Source organism: Anas acuta, chromosome 3, assembly GCF_963932015.1.
Source record: "Anas acuta chromosome 3, bAnaAcu1.1, whole genome shotgun sequence".
NCBI lineage: Eukaryota > Metazoa > Chordata > Aves > Anseriformes > Anatidae > Anas > Anas acuta.
Window position 1 is genome coordinate 60,168,235 of NC_088981.1, and position 27,222 is coordinate 60,195,456.

The 27,222-nt window shown below is 41.6% G+C and overlaps 2 protein-coding genes and 4 non-coding genes across 8 annotated transcripts; 1 reads left to right on the forward strand and 5 right to left on the reverse strand.

Moving 5' to 3' along the window:
• Window positions 1-889: 889 nt before the first annotated feature.
• Window positions 890-974, reverse strand: LOC137855114 (small nucleolar RNA SNORD100). Its single transcript, XR_011095541.1, has one exon. It is a non-coding gene; the product is annotated as a small nucleolar RNA SNORD100 (small nucleolar RNA).
• Window positions 975-1,308: 334 nt separating this feature from the next.
• On the reverse strand, window positions 1,309-5,116 carry RPS12 (ribosomal protein S12). Of its 2 annotated transcripts, XM_068677397.1 has the most exons (6): window positions 5,011-5,116; window positions 4,813-4,864; window positions 4,264-4,380; window positions 2,587-2,689; window positions 1,986-2,087; window positions 1,309-1,396 (listed from the first exon to the last, which is right to left on the reverse strand). In XM_068677397.1, the coding sequence occupies exons 2-6, from the start codon at window positions 4,824-4,826 to the stop codon at window positions 1,334-1,336; spliced, it is 399 nt and encodes a 132-aa protein (XP_068533498.1). In that variant the 5' UTR covers window positions 4,827-4,864; window positions 5,011-5,116; the 3' UTR covers window positions 1,309-1,333. The 2 variants fall into 2 exon arrangements, with proteins under 2 accessions (XP_068533498.1, XP_068533499.1); XM_068677398.1 differs by lacking the exon at window positions 5,011-5,116 and having other exon boundaries at window positions 4,264-4,455; window positions 4,813-4,870.
• LOC137855112 (small nucleolar RNA SNORA33) lies at window positions 1,733-1,868 on the reverse strand. Its single transcript, XR_011095539.1, has one exon. It is a non-coding gene; the product is annotated as a small nucleolar RNA SNORA33 (small nucleolar RNA).
• Window positions 2,155-2,241, reverse strand: LOC137855113 (small nucleolar RNA SNORD100). Its single transcript, XR_011095540.1, has one exon. It is a non-coding gene; the product is annotated as a small nucleolar RNA SNORD100 (small nucleolar RNA).
• On the reverse strand, window positions 3,531-3,605 carry LOC137855102 (small nucleolar RNA SNORD101). The gene has a single exon (XR_011095529.1). It is a non-coding gene; the product is annotated as a small nucleolar RNA SNORD101 (small nucleolar RNA).
• A 5,013-nt stretch (window positions 5,117-10,129) lies between the features above and the next one.
• SLC18B1 (solute carrier family 18 member B1) lies at window positions 10,130-26,490 on the forward strand. Of its 2 annotated transcripts, none has more exons than XM_068677400.1 (14): window positions 10,130-10,289; window positions 10,510-10,649; window positions 12,393-12,488; window positions 14,059-14,132; window positions 14,913-15,060; window positions 17,284-17,440; window positions 19,002-19,138; window positions 20,794-20,895; window positions 21,599-21,690; window positions 22,939-23,034; window positions 23,797-23,871; window positions 25,253-25,346; window positions 25,447-25,493; window positions 25,939-26,490. In XM_068677400.1, exons 1-14 carry the CDS (start codon window positions 10,253-10,255, stop codon window positions 26,009-26,011), a joined length of 1,368 nt encoding a protein of 455 aa, XP_068533501.1. In that variant the 5' UTR covers window positions 10,130-10,252; the 3' UTR covers window positions 26,012-26,490. The 2 variants fall into 2 exon arrangements, with proteins under 2 accessions (XP_068533501.1, XP_068533502.1); XM_068677401.1 differs by having other exon boundaries at window positions 10,136-10,289; window positions 10,513-10,649.
• The last annotated feature ends 732 nt before the right edge of the window (window positions 26,491-27,222 follow it).

Sequence of the window (27,222 nt, forward strand, 5' to 3'; positions counted from 1 at the left end):
TGTACTGCCGCCAGCAGTAATGTTTCATATAGTTTTCTCTAGCATGTAGCAGGGAACATTATAAAAATGCCAAGGACAAAGATGCATAAGTATTTTAGGCATTTTCAGAAAAAAACAAATCCATGGAAGATGCAGTCCCTTAGAACAGGGCAAAGGAAGTTTACTTTGGAATGTGCCTATATACAAGTGATATACTCAAGGCTTATTAGCCAAACTAAACTGACAAAGTTTTGCAGTCTTTAAACTCCATTTAAAAGGCATATTTATACAATTACACCGTTTAGAAGTCTTTAGTGATCCAATGAGATCTGCAACCAAGGCTCTTACCTACAACAGAATTTAATTTCAATTATATGCCAAAAAAATTGGTAATATTCATACACTTGTTGATACCAACTGTAACTTGTTACCAGTTTACCCAATTTGTACCTCTACTTGCAACATGATTGACATGCATGAAAGTGTCACGAAGTTGCATTTAACACCTTTACTGCGAAGCTGCAGACAAGAGTTAAGGTACCTAAGTTAAGCAATAAACATGCTTCTTGCTTTTAACCAGTCTTGGAACATGTAAGAAAACTTGAAAGGCCCAATCCTGCCTCATTTCCAAAAATGGAAAACTGACAAATGAGTTCTGTACCTTACCAGTCAGTGAAACCAAGACACTGGACAAGTCACAGTTAAGTACTGCCTTGTTTGAGCAGTGATCTGAAAAATTTGGCTACCCTGACTGCCAAGAACTCCTGCATACTTGCAAGTGCATGGCAATCCTACTAACACAAAAGTAATTCCACACACTATTTACTTCAAAACTGAGGGAAGGAAAATACACCTAGTGCCAAGTTAGTCTCCTGAAAAAAAAAAAAAGATGTATTTAAAGAATTCCTGCAACATCTCAGAAGATTTGGGTAACAATTAAGGCAGTTCTCCTCACTTATTTCAGTAGAGGGAGCCAAATTTTCATCACAGATGCAGCAGTACTTCAGACTTCCCCCCACACATAGTCTGGAACCCCTGCAGAAGTAGAGGCATAAGCGTTGTAAGACCACATGCACGCAGAGATCACAATCATCTGTCAGCACTTACGCAGTTCAGAAGCTGTATCAAGTTCCCTAACCTTTATGTTATCAATATTAAAGGCAGCATCATGGAATAGGAGTTGCAGGGATTCCCACCATCTTTTTACGAAGCAGTTAAAATATTTAAGAACTATTCCAAGACCTTTAAGTCCTTAATTACCATGTTATACTTTACAATCCAAAGAATTATTCCACAGACCCATTAAACTCACACATCAAACACACACACTCTTGTCAGGCTCAAAGTTTATTTTTCATTTCTTGCACTTGAAGTACTCTTCGATGACATCTTTGGCCTGAGATTCCTTGCCATAGTCCTGTAACACAGAACAACCCATTATTAACATCCAGATCCACTCTAGAGTTTGTATCTTACTTTTAAAAGGACAACAAGACAACTGATTCTCTGACAGTGTTTCTGAAGGCACTCTCCAAATACACCCTTCCAAAAAAGTAATCTCAAAAGAAATCACATCTACCAGCTGCTTTCCCTTAGTTATTCAAGGACTATTCTACTTGATCTAAACATAACCATTAGTACAGATGCATGCAGACTTCTCATTTCTGCTTAATGAAAGCCAAAGAAAATCAGATTGTGAAACAGTAACAAGAAATATGTAAATACATGCATAAGTCATTACTGCTTATGGTGAAGATGTAGCCATCTCTTGGGACCTCAAAGACAACCAAGTCTTTAAGGCTCGTACTGTGGCTTTACTTTACCAGCATTATTTTAAAAATATGCTCTGCAAAACACTTTCAAGTTGAGCAGACATTATTAACTGGATTTTACTCTTAAGATTCTCTTCTGGTATGTTTTTCTTAGTTTTCCCTTGGCAAGAGGCCACAAAAGCATCCTTATATTTACTGATCACTTGCAGAAGAAATAAGCAAGTATCATCTTACTTTAACCACCACACAGCTGCAGCCCACCACTTTGCGAGGCTTTCCTTCTCTGTCGATCTTGCAGAGTCCTACCCATTCGCCCAGCTTTTTGTTGTCATCAACCTGTGTAAAATATTGCATCACATTAGAACTGGCAATTTCTAACATAACTGGGTTCAACAGAAAAGCTGCTGTACTCTCAGAAGTATTGGGTAACGTATGGCTGCTTTCCTCATAAATATCAGTAGAGGGAGCCAAAGTCTCATCACTGTACAGCTCCTATGTTTTCTAATTTCAACACAAAGTCATGTTTTAAGACTCTTCCGACACTCCATCACTACTAACTGATTAATTCTGTATCTCAGTATACAGGACAAAAGCTCACTTCAACTTTATAAGATACATGATACACATCCTTAGCCATTTTTATGTCTGTGGTTTTAGCATTGCTCACACAAGAACCACACAGAACTGAAAAGTCACTGCTCCTTTCAGGAATTGCTCAGATAAGCCATATACAGAACAGCACAGTGTTTCAAGGTTCAGCTCTTTATACGAAAGAAGTAGCTTAGATTGCTAGCACAGTATCCGTTACAGACTTGTCTGAATTTTGGACACTCACCTTTATCAGGTTGATCTGGTGTTCTGCGCAGAGTGCTTCAACTAGCTTCACGTACATGGGTTCATCACAATTTGAAGCCAGGACACAAAGATGGGCTTGGCGCCTGAAAAAAAAGGGAACAGACAAATGTAACTTCCAATTCTTTAGTAATTAAAGCCATGACAAACAGAACTCAGCACATGCATTTGTAACGATTTTTAGTTTTGATATACTTCTTTTGAAATACTAAAAGTACTTTTGATATAATTTGTAGCACATATTTCTCAAACACAACACAGTACTTATGCATCGTTAGCTTTATTGTCGGATTCTATTCCGGTTTCAGAAGCTTCTAGAAACCCCACTAAGTTAAATCTCAATCACTGGAAAAAGATTTAATGAATGGAAAAACACTGGAGTCACAAACAACTACTGTCTTTATTAGAAAGCAACAAAGTTAGAAGTTGCTTTTTGCTCTTTACCTCATATTGCAATAATTTAACATTAGGATTATAATTATCAAAAAAAGAATCAATTGCTATGTCAAGTTGTTATAAGCTCTTCAGAACAATCTTTTCTACTTACGTCCAAAGAAGCTGTTATGACACGGCCCCAATTCTAATTAGGATCTTTGTATACTGCAGTACAATGTTAAGAATATCAAAGGGATACCTGACAACAAAGAGAGCTGTATAGGTCTTCTATGCTTAATTTAATTTGACCACAGCAAATAAATCCTATGTTCTCTACAGCCTTCTTCACAACAAGCTTCACCAGAATGTTTCAGAAACAGCTTCCAGGCAAGAACCATCACACACAAACACACTTAAACCTTGCACATACATCATCCCCTGAACTCACGTTACAAAAGTTTGCATCTTAAAAGAACTCTTACCAACTACTTTTCAGCCAGGAAGTTCCATTTCTCTCATTTAGTACCTTATCTTGGAGCTTTTCGCATACAGGTTTGTCAGTCCACTGTTATCACTCATAAGAGGAGTGAAGGGGTATCCGACAATTTGTGGAGTCATCACTCAAACACTGTAGCTTTACTTCAACATTAAGACTATTATTGGAAGTTTGTGCCTATGCAGATGCACAGCCTACTTCATGCTACCAGAAACCATAACTGTATTCAACAATTGACATATGAATGACAGATTTAATATCATTTTGATATAGTCCCAAAGCAATTATTTACAGCTACGATGAATAAAGCGAAGCTAGAAAAAAAAAATAAAGATCTTTTTTTAAGAACTAAATCAAGTGTTCCAGTGTAAGTCTGACATATGTATTAACCCTCTCAATTCAAATTTTTATCAATGTTGAGAAGATCACCACTTCCTAAAACACAAAGTTACTAGGCCTCAGATTTCCATAGCTTCATACAGTCAATCCATTATCTTCACAGAATCAATCTACATTTAGATTTGATGGTCCTGGGATAGCAGAAATACAGAACCTAGTACATTAAGTGCTTCTTATCCTCAAGTCATTGAGTTTTATCTCATTATTTTAAAGTCATAGCTAAAGGCATTTAAAAAAAACACTACTAAAAAAGCACGGTTATGCCAAAACATTCAGCTACAAAAATCTGGACTAGAAAAGCACTGTACTTATTTAGAATACTTCTTTGTAATATACCCTACCTATTTTTCCTATTTGCCACAGATCAGAGAGGAAATACTAGACACTTACTTGTCCAAGGCTTTAGCTGCTTCACGAATCCCACGAGCTAGGCCATCATGGATAAGTGCGGTCTTCAGCACTTCTTGGAGGGCGGTGTTAACGTCCATTACACCTCCAGCAGTAATGCTAAACAGAAGACAGACATTATTGCTCTGTCCATGCCAAAATCTTCACACCTTTAAGCAGAAGCTTCCCGTTCACCTGCAAGTATCCAACCATTAAAAAAATTACAGCAGAAGAGCAAACCGAAGAAGAGCTGATTCAGAGTAAGAAAGTAAGAAATAGAAGCAATTGGGATAAACTTCAAGAAACCCCAGCAACGTGCCAGCCAGCTTACACGCCCCTTACAAAGATGGGGGAAAGCCATGCGCACAGCCCCCTGCCAGCCGGAGCTCACACCCAGCGCAGGAAGGCGGTGGCGGCAGCACACCGGGGCCCGCGTGTGCAGCAGCCCCAGCAGCCGGCCGAGGCAGAGCAGCGCGGCACGGGGCGCTCAGGCCCGGCGCGGCCTCCATCCCTTCCGCCCCCCACCCAGCCCCATCCCCAGGCCCCGCTCACCCTTCCTCGGCCATGGCCCTCTCGGTGGGTGCCGCTCCCGCCCGGCTTCCTGCTGCAAATACAGACACAAACCGGCGCCATGAGTGCCGGCGGCCTCCCCGAAGCCCCCGCCCGACGCCCCCCGCCCGCGATGCCCGGCCGGCCGCGGGGATGGAGCCCGGCAGGCCCCGCCGCCGCCAGCGCCGCGCTCACGCTCACCCGCCGCCGCCGACAGCCGCACGCCGAAGAGGGGGCGGGGCTTCCGCCTCGCGCTCTTATAGCAGCCGAGGACCCCGGCGCGCGCGCGGGCGGGGGCTGCCCGCGGCGGTGCCTGACGAAAAGTAACCAGAGGGTGGGGGGGGCTGCGCTGCTCCCCGTGCCCTGAGCTGCCCAGCGCGGGGCTGTGAGAGCAGCGCTGCCCGCTCCTCACGCCGCCAGCCTCCAAGGCTTATGTCATCACCCCGAATTGTTGCCACTGACGGCTTGGAACTCTGAACTTCCCCGCTGCAGCTTCGAGACGTTCCCCTTTAGCAGCTCCTGGGGGCGTTTGGCTGTGCCCTCTCCCTTCCTTACTCCGCAAGAAGTGGTGTTATCAGTGGGAACGTGTCGCTTCGTGTTGGACAAACCCAAAAAGCACGCAAACACACACAAATGATAATGCCCACCCTGTTTCCCTCTCCCCAGGGTGATGTTCTTCCCTATATCTACCCCTCAGTCCTCCTGCTCCCCTTAAACAGCCCCAGAGATTCTCAATCTAAAAAGGTTTTGTACTGAGTGCAACAATAAACCAATCCCTCCCTCAATATCATCATAGACACAAAAAGTCTGCCAAAAGGCACATTAGGATTGTTGGGTACATGCAATATATTTTCTCTCCACGAGATGGAAGTATGCACATCTGGAAGATCCCTGTTACAGCAAAGGTGGCGATCACAGGGAAATTATAGTCCCTGGAGGTCAAATCTGTAAGAACGGTTTTCCTAGAACAGTTGCAAGGCAACAAACCTGTTGTGTTATCTGTATGTAGAGGGGAGGTGCTCGCTGGCACTGAACTCTGTTGCAATGTTGGTATAGCACACTAGATATATGTATATAATAATTAAAGAAAATATATGATCCAGTTTGAAAGTCCACGCCACTGTACAGTGTGTTAATGTGAACTCAGCATTCATGTGGGCACAGCACACTGTTGGCACTCCACCTGCTCTACCATTCTGTCCAGTTTCCTACAAGGAGTTGTGGTGGTTTTACCCAGCTGGGCAGCCGAGCTCCACCACAAGCACTCTCTCATTCCCCCTCCTCAAAGGGAAAGGGAGAGAAAATACGATGGAAAAGGACTTGAGGGTTGGGATAAGGACAGGAAGATCACTAAACAATTATCATCACAGGAAAACAGACTCAGCACAGGGAGATTACTATAATTTATTACCTGTTACTAACAAGTTACAGCAGTGAGAAACTAAAAAAAAAAAAAACAAAAAACCAAACAACCAGCACCTTCCCCCTATCCACCCTCTTCCACCTCCTCCCCAGAAGCGGCACAGGTCCCCCACGGGTGGCAGCTCCCCCCAGACCCCCAGCTCCTGCGGGGGCTCTCCATGGGCCGCAGCCTCCTCCAGGCCACATCCACCTGCTCCACCGGGGGCTCCTCCACCCATGGGGGGGCTGCAGCGTGGAGATCTGCTCCATGTGGGACCCATGGGCTGCAGGGGGACGGCCTGCTCCACCAGGGGCCCCTCGGGAACTGCTGCTGTGTGCCTGGAGCACCTCCTGCCCTCCTGCTGCACTGACTGGGGGGCTGCAGAGCTGGTTCTTGCTCCTCACTCATAGCTGCTGCGTAACTGCAGTTTTTTGTTTGTTTTGCCTTTCTTAAATCTGCTCTCACAGAGGCACAAACAACGTTGCTTATTGGCTCTGCTCTGGCGAGTGGTGGGTCCCTTTGGAGCCATCTGGAACTGGCCCTTATCTAACACGGGGCCGCTGCTGGATTCTTCTCAGAGAGGCCTCCCCTGCAGCCCCCCCCCCACCAAAACCTTGCCACGCAAAATGACTTCAGGAGGAGCATAAGAGTATGCACAAGGTGCTGTCACGTGATGTTGAAGAATTTGGGTTCTCACCAGCTAGCTGCTCAGGGCAACCCATTCCGACTCATCCTCACTGCCTATATTTTAAAATTTTTTGCTTATAGCTGCTACTCTCCGTGTTTCCCATTCAATTCCTTGACACCTCTGGCTGTCCCCCTTTCCACAGCAGCAGCCTTCTTCTTTTTACCCTGTATGATCAAAATGGCAACTGAACCTGGAGGGGCTTTTTCAAAGGAGTGGTACTGCAGCGAGTATATAATTATTCACTGTGTCTCAGCTGTCCTCTTCCTGCTGCTTTTTCTTTCTCTGTTTCTCTCCTGGTCTCTTGCTTTGGTAGCCTCTAATCTCACCTTGTGCTCACCCTGGAAACCACAACCCATCTTTTCTTTGGAATGCCAGACTCTCATGATAGCTTAACTTAACTGCCAAGAACTGAGTAATGAGGGGTTCAGACAGTGCACAGGACAGTGAGGCAGCCAGGCACCCAAAGGGTCAGCTTTTGAAAACTCCCAAGAAAGGTCCACAACACCACCAAACTCTGAACAATCAGCTCTGAATTTCAACAATCTTTGCCAAACTTACTTCCTTATTAAATCTGTTTCTAGAAATGCAAAGCACAGGCGGCACTATAATAAATTTCTAGTGTCACAAGACAAAATTATCTCATTCCAAAACATAATTTCTCAGTCTTGCGGAACATCAAGCTGGAAGCCTTCCTGTAAATAACATTAGCACATATTCTACCCTCTTCTTCCTAAATTATCTTATTTCCTGGTCACATGGTCCAGAAAAACATTCTACATCGTAAAGGTTTTTGTAGAGGGCAAGTTACTTTTGCCCATTTCTCACCCTATCTCCAGCCAAAGACTTGCTCCCCAGCCCAGATGGGTGAGATGAGTATTTCCAAGCACCTCCAGGTAATAAATAGTTCAGAACAGCCAACCAAGCGCCACTACTCAAAAGTACAAAAGATGCATATATCAAATTTTAAGTGCCTGTAGAAATTATGGTGAGACAATTCTAGGGGTTCAGAAAGAGGACAAGCTATGGCATTTCAACTCCAATGGAAGAAAATTCTTTGGTATCGTGACAACTGAATAAGAAAAAGTTTGCTGTTTTTTTGTTGCCTTCCACAGATTCTGTGCTGGACTCTCAAAGGATGGGGCTATCACATGGTTACCTTACATCAATTGTAAACTTTCTAACTACCTACATGCGCCACTATGACTTCGGGAAAAAAATACAAATATGATGCAAATAAGCACTAAGTGATTTCTGGATTGTAAGGTCAAAGTGTTTCTAAGATATCTGCAAATATAGTGTAAAATAACATAAGATACATATTCCCAAATGTGCTAAGCATTTCAGAATATCGTGGATTTCCACACGGAAAAGTGTTCTTAAAGCAATTTTCTTAGTATGTTTTTATCTTGCAGAATTGGCAATGGAGGTAGACTCTATTTGTAGTATTGCTCCAAGGCTTGAATTCTACATATGATTTGAATCTGAAATATATTTTTAAAGTTGCTGCAGACATGACATAAACAAGGCTTGTGTGCTTTTAAAAAATAAGTCTTCTTGTAAGACTTGACAGGCTTTTGTGACAGACTGGTAACAACTATCTGTTCAAAGGCTAATAAATATTCATATCTGGTTTTGTAGTTTCCTTTTTTTAAAATACAGAATTAACAAGCTTTCTGCCAACCATTTTCTTCTCACAACAATGAGCACTGCATTAGTAAACTCTATGAATGCACTGAGAGTTCATAGCTCCATTTCATTATGTGAGCCATAGCTCATGCTGATCACAGTACAACACTGCTACATCCCATACTATGCCCTTCTGTTGCACACATGGACTTTGTGGAAATCTGATTCCACAGGCTTTACTGGATTATTCATTACTTGCATGTAATTATTAATGAGAGGAGGACAGGGTCTGGAAAGTAATTATACTGCTGAATGTGCATCTGCACTGAAAAGAGCAAGTAGTTGGAATGAAAACTATTTCACCGCCTGAACATAATTGGTTGTTTAGCCAAAAAATGAAAAGTTTTTCTCCACAGTTTTAATTTCTCTTTAGAAGTTTCTTTTATTACCTCTATTTATGCATCATGCTTTGCATACATGAATACTTTATTATTATCCTTTTGTTGAAATCAGGATCAATGTCGAGTATTCTTCCTTTTTGGGGAGGGTAAGGCTGTTCAAGGGGCAGCATCTGTGAAAATGATTTATTTTTATGGCTTTTTCTGGAGGCAGACAGGACAAGATCAAGGTAGTTCTCAGGGACTTTTTTTAACCACAGCTGTAATATATGCCACAAAATATATCATCAAAATATGGCTCAACAAAGGAACTCATGGCTGTCGTTCTTTGGGACTGATAAATAGTTTTAAAGTTTCCTAACCTTGTGATAAGAAAGCAATTGTTTTCTTCCTGTTGCTGTGTGTTGGATTCTGAAGTTACGTAAATGGAAATATTTGCCCTGAAATACCCCATTATGCATCTTAATATTATAAGTGTTGATTAGATGGAGTTCTGATGACATACTTAAAATAGTGCTTTTAAGAGTAATTACTGATTTTTCTCCTGAAGCAATACATGTTCTGCCTTTTATTATGGTTTGATAATAACAGCTCACTCTTGATCTCCTTCCTCATTCCCCCCCACCCGCCCACTTCCAATAGGAACTTGTGTCATTTGTGTTGCTTCTTCCTCAGCTCCAGCCTGATTTTACTCCCGGCCAGCTGACAGGTACTAAATTTTGTGACAATATTGCTGCTCAGCTCTCCTGTTACTCTTATACTGTTCCTGTACCTTGCTATAGGCTGTGCAGGTGATTAGCCACCTTGCTTGTTCCCCCACTCCCAAGCAGCAATGCCGATTGCCCTTTGTCATGGATTAATGCTTGTGCTTACAAGGCAAAGTAGCAGCCCTACAGTAGCTGCCAGTCACACCTGAAGAGTCTTAGAGAGCAAAGCTGGGCCACAGCGGTTGGGTTTTCAGGAACTGCAACCAGCTCAGTCAGCTGTAGCGAAGCACAGTCCCTGGAGCCCATCCATCCCTTACTGCCAGAGCTCCGCTTGGCTGCCCGGACAGGGAAAGGCCCTTTTGGGGCTGCACTTCTTGCTTCGCCAGGCCCAGCGCGCAATGCCCCCGAGACACCCATGCCATGTGCGGCCCGAGCTGGTCATCCCGGTGCCGGTTACACCCGCAGGCACCGCGGGGCGCTTGCACCAGGAGGCGCCCCGCGGCCGGAGCATGCTCAGTGGCGGCGGCCGCCGGGGCCGCGGCTCTGTCCCGGCCTCGCCTTGCCCGAGCGGCGGCGCCCGGCCGGTGGCCGCTGCCTGCCGGGGAGGCGGCGGGGGCTCGCCATGGGCAGCCGGGGCTCGGACGGCGCGGGGCCGCCAGGTGGGGGCGAGGGGCGCTGCGGGGGGGGGGTGCGGGACGGGACGGGAGCGGGCAGCCCGAGCGGGGCTGCTGTGTGCCCTGCCGGCAGGTGCTGCCCCTCTGCCTGCCGTAGCGAGGGGGTCGGAATGGGGGTTTCGAGCAGGATTGTCAGCCCCGCTTTGCCAACTGTGCTGCCCTCTCGCCCCTTATAACGCATCCGCATGCCATTTCGCGTTTTAAGAAGACAGCACGGCGGCAGCGCTGGGCGAGGAGTCGAGGAGGCTCACCAGAGAGCAGCTCTTCACCATGGTGGCAACAGCGTCTATAAACTTCAGTTCGATGATCTGCTATTCCATCCTGGGACCTTTTTTCCCTGCGGAGGTAAACAACTTAGTCTGCTATTCTTTAGATTTTTTTTATTTTTTTTTTGCATGCTGAAACTTATTTTAAAAGGATCGTGGCCACCACGGGACCTTTATAGCTGTGGACAAGCAGAGTTTTGCTCTTCAGTTATGGGAATTCGCAGTGGCAGCGTGATGCTGTCCAGAATAGCTCAGAGCGCGTGTAACAGTGACCTGGATCCTGGCCATGGACTAATTTCATCGCCCCCATGACCGTAAAGGAGACAGCAGAGTAACGATACGAGAGGGTCTATTTGCTTGGTTTCACGTGTGCTCTGTCTTTCTGACAGGGCTTTGCTCAGCAGCCATTTCCTGCAGTCACCTCTGTAAGTGTAGCTTCTCTGCCCTCTCAGCTCTGAGAGTCGGGTCTCCTAGTTGACATCCAGCTCTTAGTATGGTAAATCACAAATCACTGTGGGTTATACAGACAGGATAGATTAGAGATAGAAATGAAACATTTTTTTTTTTTTTGCCCAGTGTTGCATAACAGTTTGGTGGTAGAGTTGAGATTAAAACTTGAGCTGTGTCCTGACTTGCGTTTCAGTACCTTAATCGCTCAAGGACTTTTTATTCATATCACCCTCGTTGTTAACTCATGCTTGGCCATCATTCGCTGTGTTAAACTTACTGACCTGGTAGCTGCAGGAAAAAATACGGTCACTGTTCATGTTGAGTGAATGCAATGCTTAAATATGGGATGAAAAAACCTGCCATTATGCCTTTGCAACAGAAGTTCATTTCTCTCATGGTGAAGTTGTTCCCTGTTATTAACAAAAATATGTTAACATTATTTTTGCTGTAAATATTCCAATGTACTGCTTGTACCTAAGTGTGCTGTACCAGCTGTCTAAGTCAAAAACTTGCCTGGCACTTTTTATCACAGAATATCACTACTAGGAAGGGACCCACAACGATCATTGAGTCCAACTCATGGCTGCACACAAGACCCTACAGAAATCAGACCTTATTGTCTGAGAGCATTGTCCAAGTGCTTTTTGAACTCTGTCAGGTTCAGTGACATGACCGCTGCCCTGGGGAGTCTGTCCTAGTGCCCGACCACCCTCTGTGTGCAGAGCCTTTCCCTAACCCCCAGCCTGACCCTCCCCTGTCCCAGCTCCATGCCGTGCCCTCGGGTCCTGTCGCTGTCCCCAGAGAGCAGAGCTCAGCGCCTGCCCCTCCGCTCCCGCTCCCCTCGTGAGGGAGCGGCAGGCCGCCGTGAGGCCTCCCCTCAGCCTGCTCGGCTCGGAGCTGAGCAAACCAAGGAACCTCAGCTGCTCTTTATAAGTCTTGCCCTCCAGACCCTTTAGATGAGGACAGCAAAGATGATGAAGGGTAGACACGATACAGTGAAGTTAACAGACTTCTGTGTTCACTGCCTTCCCGTTGTGTGAGGGATCAAATCTTTGTAGGTAGCTCCACTGCACACCAGCTAGAGTGATTGGTATGAAGTCTGTTCACCTGGTCGGTAGTACAGCAAACCACAGAGTGTTTCCATTCATTGCAGAATTAATGTTACTTTTCCTTTGATCACGTATAGCTTAAATAGAAGTGGAAGGTGTCTTTGAATTGTTGCGGTGTTACCCTGTGAGCACCTACTGCCTTTGAGAAAGGAAATTGGTTTGCAACTGCACTGATAGAGATAAAAAGAACGTGTGCAAAGCATGAATGTTATTCACCTAAGGAATTTGCCTCCATCTTTACTGGTTGTGATCTTTTTTTGCAGGCAGAAAAAAAAGGTGCCAGTAACACAATTGTTGGCCTGATTTTTGGATGTTTTGCTTTGGTCAATTTCTCGACTTCTTTAATCTTGGGAAATTATGTAAGTATAATTGCAGCTGTGACTTATTTCTGTGATGACACAGGTTGCTACACGAAGATAGTTCTCTAAGGGTGAGAAAAGAGGTGTCTATTCAGTAGTACTCTTGGAAGGTTGTCTGCAGTAATTGGAGTCTGGCCAGTCAGTCTGAATTTGACCTAGATCTTGTCAGCAAAATTTCAAAATTGCTCTTCTAGTTTTTGAAGGCAATGTAGGATGGCTGACATGCAACTTTTTTTTTTCTCTGGTTAACTGTTTTGTTTGCTTCAGAATAATCTGCTCATCAGTTCTCCTTCAATATACCTCTCTTACCCCCAGCCCACATTTTATTTATTGCACATATTTATATACTTTGTTAGATTTGACTGTGTTCTTAAGGTTTTCTTTTTCCTTTAGTCTGCTGCACCCTTCTTTTCTGGTATGTTGCCTTTTTCTTAACATTTCCTCCTATTACGACTCTGCTGCTTAGCTCAGTTTCACCTTCCACTTCATCCAATCACAACCTGAGATAGACATCTCCATTTTTTTCAGCTTCAATTTTTACGCAGATTCAGGATTTTTTTTCTGTCTGGAGTGATTATAGATAAATTATATAACAACTTCTTTGGCTGGGCAGTCTCCTTTCACCCCATGGTGAAAGGTTTGTTCCTGGTGATGAGGTGGCTCATCAAGGTGCCACACAAGTACCATTGGTAAGTCCATTGTGGGTGCTTATGATGGCATTCAGCTATGGCACACCCTCACTGAGTACTTCACAAGAGAGAAAGCGAGTGAGATCCATCCTCACTTGAAGGCAGGTGAAGTGAACAAGTCTTTATCAACAGAGGTGGACAGTCCAGCAGGCAGAAAACTTGAGTGTTTCAGTGAAACTTGGCAGAATTCAGGTTTCAGTAATAATGTCTGACACACAGGGGACTCTGTCCAGGCCTGAACAAGAAAAAACGTCTGAAATACCTGCTTTCCTTAGGGGATGTTACAGCATGGAATTAGAACCTCAGGTGTACTTTGTTCCTGGATTAAGTTAGTTTTATGGCATGCCTCTCATCATCTTTCACTCTCTAGTGATGGAGTCTGAAGTTGAGGAAGATGGGGCTGTTTTTCTGGCAATAAATGGGGAGGCCTGAATTTACCATGTCCCCTATTCCAAAACTTCCTGCTATTAAAGGCCTCAATAAATTTGCTTTAAAATTGGCTTCCATTGGCTTGAGCCATATACGTGACAGGTATTGCTGACTTGGCACTGCTGACAGTACTGGAGGGGGAATGTATTACTTCTTCCTTGTAATGAGGAATGCTGCTGCAATCCACTGCCCTGAAGAAGCTGCAGCATGCAGCTGTGAAATAGTTAACTGCACCATTGTCTTACCATTCTGAAAACTGGGTTAAGTCACTTAACCAGTTAGAATATTTTTAGGTTCAGTGTTGCGCGAAGGCACACAGGCAGGAGAATTGTCTCCAGATCTTTTAGTTAGGCTATAAAATGCCAAAAATGTTTTGACTTCTTAACAATAGCTTTGAGGAATTTTTGAAATAGGCTTGAAATAATAATGTGAAAACAATATTTAATTTACAGCTTACGCAGATTGGTGCAAAATTCATGTTTGTAGCAGGGATGTTTGTTTCAGGATGTGTGACAATTCTGTTTGGGTGAGTAAAAAAATTTTTTTTTTTACATTTGTCTTCTAATTACCTTAATTCATATGAAAATACATTTTCAAAACACAACTGGAAATACTTGAGCATCATTTAGGTTTTGCTTAGGTCACTTAGCTGTTTGCATCTTTACTTTTTATCTCTGCTTTGTACAGCACAGTGAACTCTTCTCCATTTCAGTAGGTTTCAAGGCTTGCGTAGTACTTTGAAAGCCAAGGGGAAAGTTTCTCTATATAAAAATAACTTCCACAGTTAATGAACTGTAAGAAATCTGTCAAAGTCTAGCAGTAAGGGAACTACTTAGTGTTTTAATTGTTGCTTTCTTAATAAAGCAGCACTGAACACAGATGACAAGATTCACCTGTCAGCCAGTGAGGCTAAGCCACTCATTTTAGCAAAATAAAAACTTTATTAAAAATTAAATAAGCTCTTATTAGGTAGCTGTAATTCAATACATCAGACTCCTTGCATAGTTGCTTGGAAAAGCGATGAAATACAACAGAAGGTGGTACTGGTGTTTTTCATGGCTTGGGAGGTCACTACCCTTTTTCATTCCCTTTTCCAACACCAAAGATGGGGTAAAGGAGAAGGCTGTCTGAAATGGTTTGATAGTTTGAATGACTTTAGTAATATGATTCAAAATGATGTAGCAATAGGCAGTATAGGGTGTCTTGCAACTGTGTTCTTTAGTAAGAAGTTATGTTTCAGATCCTTTAGTGGATGACTTCCTGCATCTGGAGAGGTCTGTATTAACTTTTTTTTTTTTCTTCACAGAATACTGGACAAGGTGCCAAATGGTCCAATGTTCATTGGTTTTTGCTTTTTGGTAAGAGCAATGGATGCAATAGGTTTTGCAGCAGCAATGACAGCATCATTTTCAATCCTTGCAAAGGCATTTCCTAATAATATAGCTACTGTCATGGTAAGTTCCAAAAGCGATGTTACAGCTGAGTTCCCACAATACAATGAATTTGCTATAGGCAGCCTAAAACCAGGAGGATAAAATATGCTGTTTCCTATGCAAGTGTATTCGAAGTTGTCACGTGGTTTTTCTTCATAATCCAGAATTATAATCCTAAAACAAGTTTAGACCTTAGCATAACTTCAGCTGAATATAAATAATCAAAGCAGTGCATGCTGCATATGTTTTGAAGACGGCTGGCTGAATCAATGGTTAGTAGTTATTGGTTGAAACCAGGCTATTAAAACACTACCTAGCTACATAGGTTATCTATCTAATACCCAGACTTCAAAATAGATATAATTCACACAAATGGTAGCACAGTAAAAATGATACATAAGTGAAAAGTGTGTTGTAATGAAGGTCTCCTTAGGAATACAATTTGAAATGTGACACAGCTGGTGGCTTGGTAGCTACCTTGATTCAAGACAAGATCAAGACAGAGTAATACCAAAAGACAGGTCACTTTAAATTGATAGTCCACTTGCCGTATTATATACCATGAAGTGTGTTCTACATGAGAATAAAACCTCTTCAGATTCATCTGTGTAGAATCCCTTTTCTTGAAGGGACGTGTTGGAGAGTTCTAGGTATTGTGAGCTGTGTTTGTAGTGATTGCAGAGGCAGGAGTCAGAAGGAGAAGCTGATGAGTTGCAGCAAGTTGCATCCTATGGTAAAACCATGAAGTCTGAGTGAATGGATGAGGGATTTTTATCCTCACTTCCCACTGCCCTTCATGATAGTGCTGAAAAGTGAAGAGCACTTCTCCACACCTTACCATTTTGGTATTGTTTTTCAGCCCACCTTTTATCTGTCCATACCCTAAAGAACATGTTGGGGAGTTACTAAATGCAGCCACATCAGCCATGTTGAAGTGGGAAATTCAGCAACTGTCAACGTCCTCCCTCTATGGGAGGGATACATATACTGGAGAACACAGACAGGATCACTTTATTAGAATATCAGGTGTACCTTGTCCTCCCCTTACCTGTAATAATGCAGTACCACAGCACCTCCTCCACTTGCATTAATTCATTAACTCAGAAGGGCTTAGATGGTGCATAGCCATTTGAACTGAAGTCTCACTGATCATAAATATTTTAGTTCTAGAACAACACAAGTAAAAGCATTATTTGGATGAAATTATGTTAATTTATGGGTACTCCACGTGTTGAAGCTTACCAAAATTTCTCAGATCTGTCCAGAAATGTTGAGGACTAGCTAGTTAACTGCTGTTATTACTTATTTCCTTTCCTGCTGGGAAAGGAATAGGCTGGGACCCTAGGCTAAAGAACTTGGCTGTTACTGACAGCACCCTCTGTAGGGGCATTTGTCCCGTCTGATTTGTGTCAGTAAAAGTAGATATTCAACATTCATGTGTAGATTAATCCCTATGCTATCTTTGTGAGTCCTGTAAGTTACCGAAACTTTACCTGTGAGCAGCTATTACCACCAGGTGTTACTTGTTAAAAGGGGGCAGTCCAAGCACTGATTAATCCCGTGTTGAGGCAGGTGGTGGTAACTGATGTTGTAACACAAAATTTAAATGTAGTTGCATTATTGTTCTTTTAAAGTCCATATCTTATAAAAGATAACAGATTACTTTGACTATAATTTAATAATCTGAGTTTTCCCTGCAGCAGTTTCACTGTTATTTCCTGCCCCATAGTCAGCAAATCCAGCCAGTCAGTTGTGGAGAGAAACCTTTAACTTGATGCATTCATCTCATGAAATAATGACTCATCCGGGTAGGCTCGTTCAAGATCCACTCCACCACAAAGGCTGTGGGATCATCTCTCCTTTCCCACGTGCTGAGTGGGAGAGATGATGACTTCAGCCTGGGTTAGCCTACAGATGCTTTCCATCAGTAGAGCGTTTGTTTTACCTCAGGACTTGGACACATAGGTGATAGCTATGTGGCCAACCCTGCAGTGGGTTTGGGTACAGGTGGTTCACCTCAGTGAAGCAGAAGAGATAATTGCTGTCCCACAGAAAACTTTAAATTCTATTTGCTGTCCCACCTTTTAAAGTCTGCACTGGCTGTTATCTCCTGTAGCAATCAAGTGCCTCTCTCTTTTACTAGCCTGACCACGTTATATTGCTCCTCAGAGAAGTGGTTTGCTTTTTATTGTTACATTGGAATTTCTCAGCATACTGACTTCTGTTTTCTTTTTCATCCTTTAGGGTAGCCTTGAAATTTTTACAGGGCTTGGACTAGTACTTGGCCCACCTTTAGGTGGCTTTTTATATCAGTCCTTTGGTTACGAGGTCCCTTTCATTACGCTGGGATGTGTGGTATTGGTCTTAGTACCTGTGAACATGTGCATGCTACCAAAATACGGTAAGCACCTTTCTTCCTGCCTCCTTTGTTTACCTTCATTTCTTGACTATAAGTAGTCTATATATACATGTGTATATATATAACACTCCTTTAGAAAATTGTCAGCTTCTGGAGTCTTATCCAACTCAAAGGGTTAAATTAACTTGTGATCCTGATCAGGCCCATGTTTTAATACTAAATAATGCATGCAGTTGACCTGGAATTAATCCAACATGTCATGTCTGTCTCTAAGGTGGACAAACACTAAGAACTCTGGAAGTGAGCTGAGAGAGATTTTTGGTTTGTTTTATCTTCTCAGCTTCAGGGTCTGTGAAGCATCGGTTGTATCATCTGGTTGTTGTAGCTATTTGAAGATTGAGATTGGGTTTGCCTAGAACAAGAGAGTTTCACATGTTTGAGGGGTTAATGGTGTGTAGGGGGAACAATTGCAGGAAGAACAAAAGGGGGTTATTTGCACTGAATGATGCCTGATCAAATTAACATGAAAGAATGTTAAAATTAATAAGTGAGGTGTTTAACTGAAGTGCTGGAGTTCATACACCTTTGAATAGATTTTATGTGATCTTGTTTGGACAAAATGTTAACTTAAAGGTAAGTCTTCGCAGAGGATGGCAATTGAAAGGTTCCAATTCTGTTAGTCTTCTCTAGGAGAAACTTTAAAATAGATGTTTTTCTCCTCTTTTTTTTTTTTCCATATAAAAATCTTGGAGATTAACTTCATATATACCATCATTGACAGAAAATTCATGATGGTTAACCAGATGATGCTAATGCTTTCTTTTTTTTTTTTTCTAAGTGCTGAAATTATGCAGAATAATGATGTTATTGGCCAGTTTGAAGCTGCATTAATAAATGTTAGCTCTGAGCTAGTAGATGCTAATAAATGAACATTAGTTTTATGTATAATACTCTTGAGATTACATTTGACTATTAAAGCACCAACAGTAGCAAGAAGAGAGCCTGATTTAGAAATGACATCTAACAGAGAGATCTGAAAGAAGCTTCCTGTCTAGAATACAGATGGAACATGTAGGCGACCTGAATGAGTAGTTGCTTAAAGAATGAGATTTGAATAAGTAGTTGCTTAAAAATTCAAACAGATCTCAACGTATAAATAACAATAGTTTTATTTTCAGGGTATGTTTCTCTTGCTGAATATGAATATTTCATCTATGAGGGATGTACTAAGAGATTTTATTCCCCCCCTTTTGTTTGTTTTAAAATGAAATGCGTCTATGAGATTTTCCTTTTAAAAGAGCTAGCAGAGAAATAACTGTGTTTTCACATACCTAGGAATAGTAAGTGCTTTTGTTCTAGTTGAGTGGGGATACATGCAATTGTTGGAATCTAAGTTGTGTATTTCTCTTTTATTCACTTATCAAATTTGGTTTTTAGAATATAAAATAAGCATAATAGTCGAATACTGACTTTCTTTTGTTTGTTAAATTGCAAGTTTAATAGGACTAGAAAAGAGGAAATGCTGATTTTATTTATTTCATTTGAAGCTTATGCCGCTGAAAAGATTGTGACTTTTTTCCCTCCTCCTTTTCTCCTGAAACAGATTCAACCCCTAGCAAGGAGTCCTTTTGGAAGCTCATTCTTCTGCCAAAAGTCTTACTTCTCTGTCTTACTATATTTTCTCTAAGTGCATGCTTGGGCTTTTTGGATCCCACAATGTCTCTGTTTATTCTAAAAAAGGTAAGTCTTGCTAACATGCAAGAAAGTCCTGACTTGCAGTGAATAAGTGGTAAAAATTATAGCTTAGTATCCCAAACAACATTGTCTTATCTAACTGAATTGATTTATTTAGCTATTAACTTGATTTTCAAATAATTTGATTTTCACAGTGCTGACAAATCAGTTTCCATTTACGCCATTTGTTTCCGCAGAGTCTCAGTAACTTTGAGTACATTTGAGGGTTTTTAAATACTTGCTTTTTCCTCTTTAATTGGCTTTCAACTGCAGAGGTCATTCTCTGAATGGGCAATTTTTATAAACTAGGGACCTTTTCCTCCTTTCTGAAAGCAACTTCTGTAAAGTTGCAACAGTCATTGGCAGTGGTGTATCTCTTGATGGGGACCTAGGTTTTGGGGAGCATAGCATCACAGCCTGTCCTTCTCACAATGCCAAAGTGAAATTGGTTGCAACTATGTAGCCTGCTAGCTGTGTTCTTCAGCACTCATTAGAGACAAGATTTTTATTTGCTTTTAATTAATTTCAGTATTTGTATTTATTTATATATAATTTTATTTATCTTCCTAATACTGTTTAAGGTAATGAATTTCAAGTAAATGGTTTATGATTCTCTTCCTGCCTGAAATTAAGCAATGCTTTTTGAGTGGTTTACTTATTAATTGTTTTTCTAGGGAATAGCATTTCACAGTTTGTAGTACTGCTGCTATGTTTTCCGGGTCTAGTTCAGCACTAAGAGCACCCATCCAGGATGGGGAGGAGGCTTGGTGCTAACCTCTTGCACCCGGACAGACGTGAATGTATGTCTTCTGACACCCAGGCAGGATCTGTAATTATCTCACTGTAGAACAGTGTGCGCTGGCATGGCTCGTTTGCTTTCTCTCTCCTCTGTGCTAGCAGATACTTGCTGTGAAATGACTGCAGCCTTCTTGGCAAGTGTTCTAACCACAAAATTAGAGTCGTTATTGTGTTCTTGCATATAGCAAGGAAATAGTGAATATTTATGTAGTCTGTGCCACATGAAACACCCTGGAATACCTTGTAACTGGTAGTTAAAACCCTAATTTGAGAGTCTAGCATGCATTTTATTCGTTATGCATTTTTTTTCAATATAGAGATGTTGCTGCATTAGGAAAATGGAGGCCTCGGGGTATTTGCTAAAAGCCTCTTACTCAATCTCATAAAAATCCTTCTTTGGTTGAAAAGCCATAGTTGTGTTTTGCAGCACTGCTTTCTTCTAAGGTGCCCTGATTAGCAGTGGATGACTGCAGTGTTTATGCTTTTCTAAATGAAAATAAAACTGAAGATTGGAGAGGTAAAGACTAAATCCACCTAAACTTCAGTGTGTCAAGTGTCTCCTTCAAATTTGGCAGCTATCAGTGTTAGAACCCAGTTGTGCTGGTGTAGGGACGTAGCATGGTGTTTGTGCCTTGGTCAGGCCTTATCTGAGTTCAGTCACGTGAGACTTGGCTGCTCCATGTACAGAAATGGAAGAAAGCTGGATCTCTGCTGATGACTTCAAATACTTGCAAACTGTGTGTGGTACCAATAAAATACATAAAATCATGCACAGATGGCAGTTATGTGAACTATAATTCTTTGATTGCCCTTTAATGAATGTAACATACATGTGTGTTGTTGTGTTTTTTTCCTTCTCATAGTTCAAACTTCCAGCTGGTTATGTGGGCTTGGTATTCCTAGGTCTGGCACTCTCGTACTCCCTGTCTTCTCCCCTCCTCGGCCTCATAAGTGACAAACTGCCAGTGAGTACTATCCTGTGTAGTGGTAGTAGCGCACTCGGTACATTTAGTTGGAACTGGAGGGCTTCCCATATGGAAGCAATGTTGGCCTGCTGCTGTAAGGGATTTGTGTTTCAGGACCTTGCATGTCTGCTAAATACTGCCAACTTAAAGGTCATGTTTCCAGCCAATGTGGAACAGATAATGGGAAAGCATTTTACAGTTGCTCATGCTTTTGTCTGCACCTAATTTTATCTTCTCCTGAGAAGAGGAGCAAGATGCATCTAAAAGTGTCTGGGTGACAGCCACTGCTAATTATCAAGGAAAACCAGACTTGGAAGGTGTGCATGAACGGTGGTGCCAATTCTCTTGACTTTTTTTTTTTTGCCACCACCTGTCGGAAACTAATAATGGCCTTTGTATATGAGAATTGCATGCAGTGCTGTATTATATTTCTTATGCTAAGGAAGAGTAAGACCTGAAATATTTTGCTGACAGAGCAGCACCATTACTCAGTATCCTGAAATCTCCGTATTAAGCAGTGATTGCATTGGTGGTGAGGAAACATGAATTTGGTAGTTCTTGGTGGTGTTCAGAACTGGTAGAGAAACCGTGGGTAATGGTGGTCTCTAGAGGAGCAATACTTCTTGGATTATTAGGAAAGACAAAATTGTTGTGTTAAATATTCACATTTTTAAACTGCTTATCTCTTTCTTTTCTTTCACAGCACCTCAGGAAATGGCTGATGGTATCGGGAAGCTTAATAACAGCCCTGTGCTTTTTCATGTTAGGACCTGCTCCTGTGCTGCACATTGAAAGGTACAGAACTGCCTCTTCTTGAAGCTGTCTCCGTAGGTGATGTCTTAGTGATGGGTGTCATGATTATAATCATTTGTCTACAAGTCTATAATTTAGTACCTTTGACCAAGAAACTGTGTGTGGTTTTGTTTGTTTAATTTTTGTTTGTTCTTTGTTTGTTTGTTTTTTGTTTTGTTTTTTACTTCTTATATGATATAATAACCGTAAATCAGTGGAAGCATCTGAAAATTGAGGCATAGCTAAGGTAGTGTCCTGGTTTCAGTTAGAACAGAATTAATTTTCTTCCTAGTATCTGGTGGAATTTCTACGACAGGTAGAAATGGCAGCTTCTTGAAATGCATCCTTCTCCTCAGCATTTTGTTATGTTGTTTGCCTATGTTAATGGATGTGGCAGAACAAGTACTGCTTTATATTTTCCTTGCCTCCCCATTCTGTTACACTGTAGCAAACCAAAATCCTCTTTCTGTCTTACTTCTCACTTTTCTCAATTTCATCAGTAGTTATTAACTGTGGGTTTTGTTTGCGTGGCTATGCAGTACTGTTGATTTTTCTTCTTTCTTTATAGATTACTGAGCTATAGTTTTGTTTTCAGCTAGCCAAGTAGAGACTAAGTGTATTTCACCTGAACTCTGCATTGCCATAATCTTTGAGTTAATTCACTGCAAAACCCTGCTATGTTTAGAAAAGAGCTGATTAGTCCTCCTGTCTTGGGTTATATACTTTGTTAAAGGTGGTGATAGGCTTGCTAATATGCAGTTAGTCAACTCCTTCCTCCTAGACTTCTGCTTTTCAAATGAGCTAGTCTTCCTCTTAGACTTCTGCATTTCAAACCAAGCTGGTGAGAAAAAGAAATCAGTAAATTCTTCAACATTCTTTTCTTTGGGTATATTATATTAGAGTACATAATTTTACCTGCAAAATCCTTTACTTGTGCAACAAACTGAGGCTGGAGCTTGGATGTATGTACTGCTGAATTAAACTTGTCTGTCCACTTCTGTGTATTCCTCTTAAATTGAACTGCCTTTGATAGAGAAACGCTTGAGGATTTTTAAAAGCTTTTGCAAAGTCTTTTTTAAACATAGAGCTTTATTTTTCAAGCCTTATTGTTCATTTACAATAAAACTCTTTTTGGCTTCAAGAAACTTAGTTTTCTGGTCAGTCATGATGAGCTTATATAACAGCCTTCAGTCAAGTGGTGTCCTCATTTGAAAAGAGTCTTCAGCTGTTGTTTAAATGCCTCTTTTGCAGTCAGCTGTGGATGTTTGTCCTAGTGCTGGTTTTGATTGGCTTTTCCCTTGGCATGAGTGCTATCCCAGTATTTCCAGAGATACTGCAGTGTGCATAGTAAGTAACTGTCCGACACATCTTCCACGTTTCTAACAGTAGGAAGCTCAAGCTGTAATTTCAGAGGTGAACGCAAAGTAGGTTTTGGTGTGTCCTTTTCCCACTTTTGAGACCAAGGCAGCGAGTAACAATTAAATATTTCCTCTACTCTTTTGTTTTCTGACTGAGCACCCCAATAAGGCATGGTCATTATATTTCAAATAAAATTTTGTAAATATGTACATCTGTGCTGCAGGCACAATGAATTGACTTTGTGTCATATGGGATAACCTGGGTGTGGTTTCATGTACATACGATTTATTTAGTAGCCAGCAACTTTCAATGGGTTTTTGGGCTGCGTTAACATTAACAGCTGCACGTAGAGGAATTGCACTTGCTCAAAATACAAGGTCTATGATTTAGCTTGGAAACAATGACCTAAAAGGATCTTGATTTACTGCTCCTCTAGAAACAAGGTCTTTTCTTCTTAAAAGCCACCTGTCATTGTTTTACACTTGCCATGTGAAATATGGGGACTGAGTGACGGTGTGCTGTTAGCAATCTCCCTCAGAAGACCTAAGAGATGAGAAGTAGCTCTGCAGTCCTCCAGAGAAACAGGAAAGAAGAAAGTATTGGGTAAACAGTCATGATTCTGGTGTACACTTTTTCTGGTTAACTGTTCGTGTTATGCATACGTAAAAGAAGGGAGAAGCTTTATAGGAGAAGAATATAGTGAGGTGCAGCGATGTATTGCACTACTCTAACTGGGCTGTCTTCCTGCAGTGAGAATGGGTTTGAAGAAGGTCTGAGTCTTTTGGGGCTGGTGTCGGGGCTCTTCAGTGCCATGTGGTCCCTTGGGTAGGTATACAGTCACCTTTTTATAATCTAGTAGTGCTTGCTTGTTCTGCACTATTGCTATGCGAAAGTGTGCTAATTACAAATAGAAGTTGCTCACCGCAGTCGTCGTATTGACCTTCATTCAAGAGGTTCTTGCTGAACAGGTGCATAGTGGACATGTGAAAACAAACCTTTTTATCCTAGAAAGGTAATGGCCTCTGACCTTGTCTTCTTTGAAATGCATTGACTTTCTTATCAGAAAGCTTCAGTGATTAAGTGGATGTTAACTTACACTTCTGTAAGGTCGTTTTGTTGCCAATGGATTTTTTAATTCACAATATAGACAGGGGTGGAGTCTGATTTATTTATTTTTTCCTCCTGCATTTGTCCTGGTTAGAATCACCTATTCTCTTTCAACCACAGCTGTTATTTGGGGTCTGTGTTTGCTTAGCTTAGCAGAGGGTGTCTGAGATTCTTACCCAGTGGTTGTCCTAGAAATGAGTGCAAGATGCTACCTTCTGAGTGACTTCTCTGAGTTGTCCCTCAGTGGGAAAAGAGTCCCCCTCTTGGCAGTCACTGTCAGGATGTTTTTTTAATCAGTCCTTCTAGTCCTCTGTGGGTTTCAATGGTATGTATTTGCACCATTTTTGTAAGCCAGCTGAAGCACTAGATGTCCTGTTTATTTGGTGTAGGGTTCAGTACAGATAAATGCAGCATAGTTTTAGCAAAACACAGTTTTCTGCTTCTACTAAACATGGTTTTATTATGGCTTGTTTCGAGGAAGTCTCTCTAGCTGTACAAAGTTTTATCCTTTCCTGTAGCAAGTGTTGATATCACGTAAGATCTTTCATAAAGTGACAACAGCGGCATAACCTTTCATGGCACTGTTACACAGATGGAGGTGCAGGGATGTTACATAAAGCTCAGCTTTGTAACGACCACAGTAATGAGAACCACATCTGTTGCAGTGTGCCTTCCTACCTGCCTGTACCCATCAGTCTTCTGTCTTGAAGTGTGGAAGGTTTAAATTTTGAGAGACAAGGGTTTAAATTTCTTTTATGGTAGAAACAGTCTGTCTAGACACTTCGTTAGAACATTGTTTTTAACGGAGCCCCTAAGCCATCCTGGATATAGAAAAGAGTGCATTCTGCCCTCTGACATGGATCCTATCTCCAGCTGAGGAGGCAACTGAGAGGGTTTATTGGGGCCATGGCAAACAAAGAATTAATACTTACTGTGGATTATAGGCAAGTCAGGTCTATGGCAGACAACTTCTTTCTTGGCAGAGAATCAATGCAGGGAGGCCACAAAGTGCAATAAAACTTGTCCACAGAATATAATCTGTGTTTGTTTGTTTGTTTGTTTGTTTGGGATGCCACCACCTCATTTTGATTTGTTGCAGGGCATTTATGGGTCCCACTTTAGGAGGATTTCTAAATGATAAGCTGGGTTTTGAATGGGCCTCAGCCATCCAAGGAGGATGGGCACTGTTAAGTGTAAGTAATTACAAACATCTTGCTTTTTATACCTATTGTAATTAAGAACTATTGCATAAGTTTGTTGTTATTATGATTGTAACTGACTGTTTCCTCAAAGGGTCTTGCAATTGGAATATTCTATATTGCTGAGGCCACAAGACGAAGGTATGCAGAGATATTTTTCTTTATTTTATTTAAATCAAATCTTTGGAAGTTGTGCTTCCCTTGTTTCTTCACTATCAACCTAACAATGAGCAGTAAAAATATTGCTTACATACTTTGTCTCTATGCTTTACTAAATCCTCGCTGACCTAAACAGAGACCTGAACCTGGCAATGCCAGTTCTATACAAGCAACAGGACTGTGGCATTAAAGAGCAAACCCTACTTGTAGTTCCTCCAGGAGGATATCTGTGAGCTGTGTCTGTAGAAATGTATGTGAAAGCAATAGTATATGTTTCTGTGCAATCGTAGGGAGCCAAATTAAATGATCCAGGTAGCTTTTTCCACATTATGTGTGGGTTTTATGTTATAATGTTAGTATTGCATAGAAATATCTAGAGAATATTAAACCTGTTTCTTCCCTACCGTTCTTTTCCTTCTGCAAACAGTTCAAGTTCCAGCCTGCAAAATCCTCCTGTTGATAATGAAGAAAGAACTCATCTGTTGGCTAGTGAAACATAGCCAGAAATTATTTTGGTTCTCCATTTACTGTTGTGGTTTAACTTCGTGTCTGAGATGAGTGGACTTAACAGTGTTTCGTTATTCTGGAGTCGTGATACACGACCCCCTAGTGAACAGCCAGTTGTGGTTTACTTGGAGCTGCATCACTGTTTTGAAACACTAAACAATGACTGCCTTTCTTTTGGAGGTCCTCGTGTGGATTGGTTGCACTGATGAGTAACCCTCAGCTGTTGGCCTCTTTAATTGTATTCCATATGCAGTGTACCACTGTATGTGAAGAGGTGCATTTTCAAATGTCTGGCTTCTGTGCATTATTCTTGGATAAAGCTACTATTTTGCTACTGTGATTTTTCTATATTTTTTAGAAGAAAGGTTATCTTGTAATACTTTAACTGATAACATAAAATGTTGAGACAGCATTTGAAATGGCAAAGCACTTAAGCACAATACTGTTTTCAATAAAGCAACTTTTTTCCTAAGTTTTGTGAATTTTCTTGGAAAGGAACAGTCTTTGTGTACCAGCAGTTGCATTATATGAGTGTCTGAAAATGGGAAGCAAAGGTAATGAAGAGAAGACATAGCATTTCCACACAGAACTGATTTTCAGTCCTGAAGGAGACACACACACACACAGTGCACTATGTACAAACATGGTCGTATTATATATGAAGACTTAGTTTTTGGTCTGTGAGAGATCCGTTTTGCTAATAAATGCCATCTGGAATATTTGTACTAAATGACTCTGCAACAGTAAATCTATGAGAAGTTAGGGCTACTATTTTCCAACAGAGGAAAAAATAAAATCTGCCCTTCCTCTAGATGCTTAGCACAAAAATTTTCTCTGATAGCTGGCTGAACTATGAAGCATTAGGGTGCAAAGAGCAACCTTCCTCTAGGAACATCCTGGCAGTAGCTCTGTTTCCTTTTGTATCCTTTTTGAGATCCAGGGTGTACTGCTCAAACTAGTATAAAATGCCAGTCCTGCATGTGCTGACGGTGAGGCAGGTACGAAGGAGCTGAGAGAACCAGTGGAAAATGCCAAGTGCATAAGGTGCAAAGCTGTAGAAATGAGCTTCATTAGCTCTGCTGTGGAATTACTTGTTTACTTACCTGATCTGTGCTGCTAGGACTTAAGTGGCAGGAATTACCAGAACATAAATATCAATGAAAATAACGAGCTGTCCTGCAACTTGTGAGCTTTGCCAGCAGTC

Excerpts from the sequence above, each read along its gene's own strand:
- RPS12 (XM_068677397.1), bottom strand. Across the intron at positions 2,088-2,586 it reads ACCAGATCAACCTGATAAAG|GTTGATGACAACAAAAAGCT; the intron begins GTGAGTGTCCAA and ends TATTTTACACAG. Across the intron at positions 1,397-1,985 it reads GCAGCTGTGTGGTGGTTAAA|GACTATGGCAAGGAATCTCA; the intron begins GTAAGATGATAC and ends TCTGTGTTACAG.
- SLC18B1 (XM_068677400.1), top strand. The coding sequence starts at position 10,253 with ATGGGCAGCCGGGGCTCGGACGGCGCGGGGCCGCCAG. Across the intron at positions 12,489-14,058 it reads CTTTAATCTTGGGAAATTAT|CTTACGCAGATTGGTGCAAA; the intron begins GTAAGTATAATT and ends TTTAATTTACAG. Across the intron at positions 19,139-20,793 it reads CTCTGTTTATTCTAAAAAAG|TTCAAACTTCCAGCTGGTTA; the intron begins GTAAGTCTTGCT and ends TCCTTCTCATAG.